This window comes from Nothoprocta perdicaria, unplaced genomic scaffold, assembly GCF_003342845.1.
Source record: "Nothoprocta perdicaria isolate Ctin4 unplaced genomic scaffold, notPer1 scaffold_323, whole genome shotgun sequence".
Lineage (NCBI taxonomy): Eukaryota > Metazoa > Chordata > Aves > Tinamiformes > Tinamidae > Nothoprocta > Nothoprocta perdicaria.
Window position 1 is genome coordinate 252,603 of NW_020455559.1, and position 4,516 is coordinate 257,118.

The window sequence follows — 4,516 nt, forward strand, 5'->3', positions numbered from 1 at the left end:
CACACGGGTGTCCCCCACACACGGGTGTACCCTGCACACACGTGTCCCTCCCAGCACATCCACGTCCCAGTACATCCACGTCCCAGCACATCCACGTCCCCAGCACAGCCCCCTATACGCGTGTCCTCACCGCGGGCTGCAGCTTATCTCGTCCCCACAGCTGGAGAGCGGGCGCGTGGTCCCCTTGCAGCGGCTCATGTGGGGTGGGCACGCAGCAGCGGGATGTGCGGTGCCACCTGCGCGGCCACCCGGCCCCCGCTGCACGCTGCGCCTCCCGCCTGCCACCCGCTGCCACGCGGTCCTGTCCTCTGCCAGCCTGTGGTCGCTGGGAGGTGCAGAGTCCCTGGAGCACGGTACGGAGCAATGGGATGGGGCACTGGGGCTGGTACTGGGCACGGGGATGGGTAGGGGGCACCGGGACTGGGATGGGGCTCCAGGACTCTCCACTGTCCACTGACTCCAGTGCCAGGACAGAGAACTGGTGCATGCCTAGGTCTGGGCACCCTGGCATGATGCGTGGACTGCAGAGTGACACAGGGACCCGGGGATGTTACAGGAACCCTAGGGTGCCACAGGGACCCCTGGGGTGCCACAGTGGAACCTAGGGTGGCACACGGACCTCTGGGGGGCACAGAGACCCCAGAGTGGGACAGGGATCCAGAGTATCACCAGGATGCCCAGGGTGGCATGGATGACCCAGGGTGGCACAGGGATCCCTGGGTGGCACAGGGACCTATGGTGGCACAGATGAAACTAAGGGTGTTATGGGGACCCCTGGGTGTCATGGGGACCCCTGGGTGTCCCTGGAGCGTGTGGTGATGGCTGTGCCGCAGTGCTCGGTGCCCTGCGGGCAGGGCCAGCGCAGCCGGGCCGTGCGCTGTGTGAGCACCCAGGGCCCCATGCACAGCGAGGCTGCGTGCCCCCCGCCACGGCCCCCTGCACGCCAGCCCTGCAACATGGGGCCCTGCGCCCGCCTCTGGCTTCACAGTGACTGGAGTGACACAGTACGGGACAGGAAGGGGACAGGGATGGGGACGGGCATGGGGATGGGGAGGGACATGGGAACAGGGACAGGGATGGGCACCGGGATGGGTGTAGGGACAGGGATGGGGCAGGGATGAGAGCAGAAAGGGTGCAAGGTGATGGGGTGCATGTGGGGTTGCCTGTAGGGCTCGGTGCAAGGTGCCCAGCTGAGTGCAGATTTGGGTGCAAGATGCTGAGCTGTGTATGGGGCTACATGTGGGGCTGGGTGCTAAGCTGGGGGCTGGGGTCTGATGCAGGGCTGGGCGAGGAGGGCTGCAGGGTGCTGGGCTGTACGTGAGGCTGCACATGGGGCTGGGTGCAGAGTTTGGGGCTGGGTGCAGAGTTTGGGGCTGGGTGCTGATTCAGGTGCTGCTCTGGGTGCATGTCCGGGTGCTGCTCTGGGTGCATGCCCGGGTACAGAGCTGGGTGTGTGTCCGGGTGCTGCCTTGGGTGCATGTCCAGGTGCATGGCTGCTACCTGTCTGGATGTATGTCTGGATGCTAAGACCCCGCTGACCCACTCTGTGTCCCACAGTGCCCGCTGGTGTGCGGGCCGGGCGAGCAGCGACGCACAGTCCTGTGCCTGGCAGGGCCATCACCGGGAGCGTGTGAGGGTCCTCGTCCTCCTGCCACGCGCCCCTGTCACCAAATGCCCTGTGGCCATGCGCACCACTGGTTCACAGGGCCATGGAGCCCGGTGAGTGTCCAGCAGCACTGGGGGCACAATGGTAGGGGGGATTACATTGCAGGGACTTGGGGTGGCAGTGGGGTGCTCTGGAGGTAACATTACGGCGCTATGGGGGGTGGCATCAGTGATGTGCTAGGTAGGGTGGCAACATGGGTGACACCAGAATGGCACTGGCGTTGCAATGGGGGGTCGTACTGGGAAGACACTTGAGCTGAATTGAGGTGGCAACAGGGTGCCTCTGGGGTTGCCTTGGGATGACACTAGGGTGGCAAAGGGGTGACACTGTGATTGTATTGGGATTGAACTGGGTTGCATTGGGGTTGCATTGAGGGTAAACTGGGGTGACATTGTGGTGGCATTGGAGTGACACCAGGGTGGTATCCTGTGTGTCCCTGCAGTGCTCAGCAGAGTGCGGGCCGGGTGAGCAGCACCGCGACGTGCTCTGCGTGGGTCGGCGGGGTGCCCGGGTGGCTGTGGCAGCGACGGCTGCTTGCGAGGGGCAGCCCCGGCCCCCTGGCCTACAGCCCTGCACAGGCACCATCTGCCGCCCCCGCTGGTTCGTCAGCACCTGGAGCGCCGTGAGTGCCGTGCAGCCCAGCCCCATAGCCGCCCATGGCACCTATGCCCAATGGATCCCAGCCCCACTGGCCCCAGCCCCATGTCACCTTTCCTCATGGAGCTCTGCCCCAGAACTGTCCCATGGAGCCCTGTCCAAGGGAGCCCCTGACCCGTAGAACTCTGCCCCATAGCTGCCCCATAGAGCCCTGCCCCATAGAGCCCTGCTCCATAGCACCCTGCCCCATGGATATCAGCCCCATAGACCCCAGCTCCATGGCACCCTGCCGCATGGAGCCCTGCTCCATAGAGACCTGTTTCATAGAGACCTGCTCTATGGCACCCTACCTAGGGTGTGCCCTGGGCTCCCTACCCCTATGGACCCTTGTCCTTGGGGACCTCTGTGCTCCCTAGCCCCATGGATCGCTGCCTATAGGGTCCCCTGTACCCCCTAGCCCCATATACCCTTGTCCATAGGGTCCCATGGGCCCTTCAGCCCTACAGATCCATGTCCGCGGAGTCCCCAGTCCGCCAGCTCTGCCCTTGCCCCCAGTGCTCCCGCTCGTGCCAGGGTGGGGTGCAGGCCCGCGCCGTGCACTGTCTGGCCCCCAACCAGACCCTGAGCACTCAGTGCCCACCCCGCCTGCGGCCCGCGCGCCAGCGGCCCTGCAACGACCGGCCCTGTGCACACGGTGAGCTCCTGGATGCCTTGGCGCCTCCCATATAGCGCCCGGTGGTGCCCGGGGTCCCGGCCTCAGTGTCCCCCGTGCAGGCAGTGGCTGCCGGGACGAGCTCGTGGGCTGCATGGCCATGGCACGAGCTGGACTCTGCGTTCACCCCTACTACGAGCGCAAGTGCTGCGCTGCCTGTGCCGCTGTGCCCTCGCGCGGCATCGTGATGGCAGCCCTGGACACCACCATGGCACCCCATGGCACCGCCACGGCACCTCGGGACACCAGAATGGCTCCCCGCGACACCGCTGTGCAAGCCCGCAACACTGCCATGGCACCCTGGGGCACCGTGGTGGCACCCTGGGACACCGCTGTGTCACCCCGTGGCACTGCTGTGTCACACCGCAGCACTGCCGTGGCCCCCCAGGGCACTGCGATGGTACCCCGGAACACTGCTGTGTCCCCATGCAACACTGCCACGTCACTCCAAGACACTGCCACATCACCCCGAGGCACTGCGATGGCACGCCGCGACACCACCATGTCACCTCCTGACACTGCCACAGCATCCTGCGACACCGCCGTGACAGCCGTGACGGAACCCTGGGACACTCTCATGGCACGCCGTGACAACGTGATGTCACTCCACAACACCGCGATGGCACTCCGGGACACTACCGGGTCACCCCAGAACATAGCCGTGGCACCTCGGGACACCGCAATGGCACTCCGGGACACAGCCGTGTACCCCCAGGACACCACTACGGTTCCCTCAGAGCCTCCATCCCCAGGCCCACCCCGACGAACCCTGGTGCTTCCAGCTGGCTCGTAATTTATTTTATATTAAAGATGGTTTTGCCTCCTGGCGATGCCTTGCTGCCCCATACTGCTCCGTATTGCCCCTTACAGCCCCATATAGCCTCTTATAGCCTGTTGGGAACTAGAGTTAGCAAGAGATGTCAGTGACAACAGGAAGGGCTTCTGTAACTGCATCAGCAGCAAGAGGAAGACTAGGGAAAACACTGGTCCGCTGCTGAATGGGGAGGGTGCCTTGGTGACAGAGCGAGCACAGAAGGCAGAGTTACTAAATGGCTTCTTGGCTTCTGTCTTTACTGCTAAGGCTGGTCCCCAAGAACTACAGAGCCTGGAGGCAAGAGAGAAAACTGGGAGGAAGACTTTTCTCTGGTCGAGGGGGATTGGGTTAGGGATTATTTAGGCAAGCTGTACACACAGACATCTATGGGCCCCGATGGGATGAACCCAAGAGTGCTGAGGCAACTGGCGGGGGTTATTGCTCAGCTGTTCTCCATCATCTTCGAGAGATCACAGATTCACAGATTCACAGAATATTTAAGGTTGGAAGGGACCTCTACAGATCATCTAGTCCAACCTTCCTGCTCAAGCAGGCACACCTAGAGCATGTGGCACAGGGTGGCATCCAAGCGGGTTTTCAAGACCTCCAGAGTAGGAGACTCTGCAACCTCCCTGGGCAGCCTGTTCCACTGCTCTGTCACCCTAACAGTAAAGAAGTTGCTCCTCATCTGGAGACGGAACTTCTTGTGTTTCAGCTTGTGGCCATT

At 63.1% G+C, this 4,516-nt stretch overlaps 1 protein-coding gene across 1 annotated transcript in view; it reads left to right on the forward strand.

Annotated features, from left to right (window-relative positions):
- ADAMTSL4 (ADAMTS like 4) overlaps window positions 1–2,992 on the forward strand; it is an 8,992-nt gene extending 6,000 nt beyond the window's left edge. Inside the window, exons 8-12 of the mRNA XM_026043228.1 lie at window positions 161–353; window positions 834–1,004; window positions 1,558–1,719; window positions 2,109–2,288; window positions 2,819–2,992. Coding sequence (XP_025899013.1) covers window positions 161–353; window positions 834–1,004; window positions 1,558–1,719; window positions 2,109–2,288; window positions 2,819–2,992 — 880 coding nt within the window. The remainder of the gene's footprint in view (window positions 1–160; window positions 354–833; window positions 1,005–1,557; window positions 1,720–2,108; window positions 2,289–2,818) is intronic.
- Window positions 2,993–4,516: the final 1,524 nt, after the last annotated feature.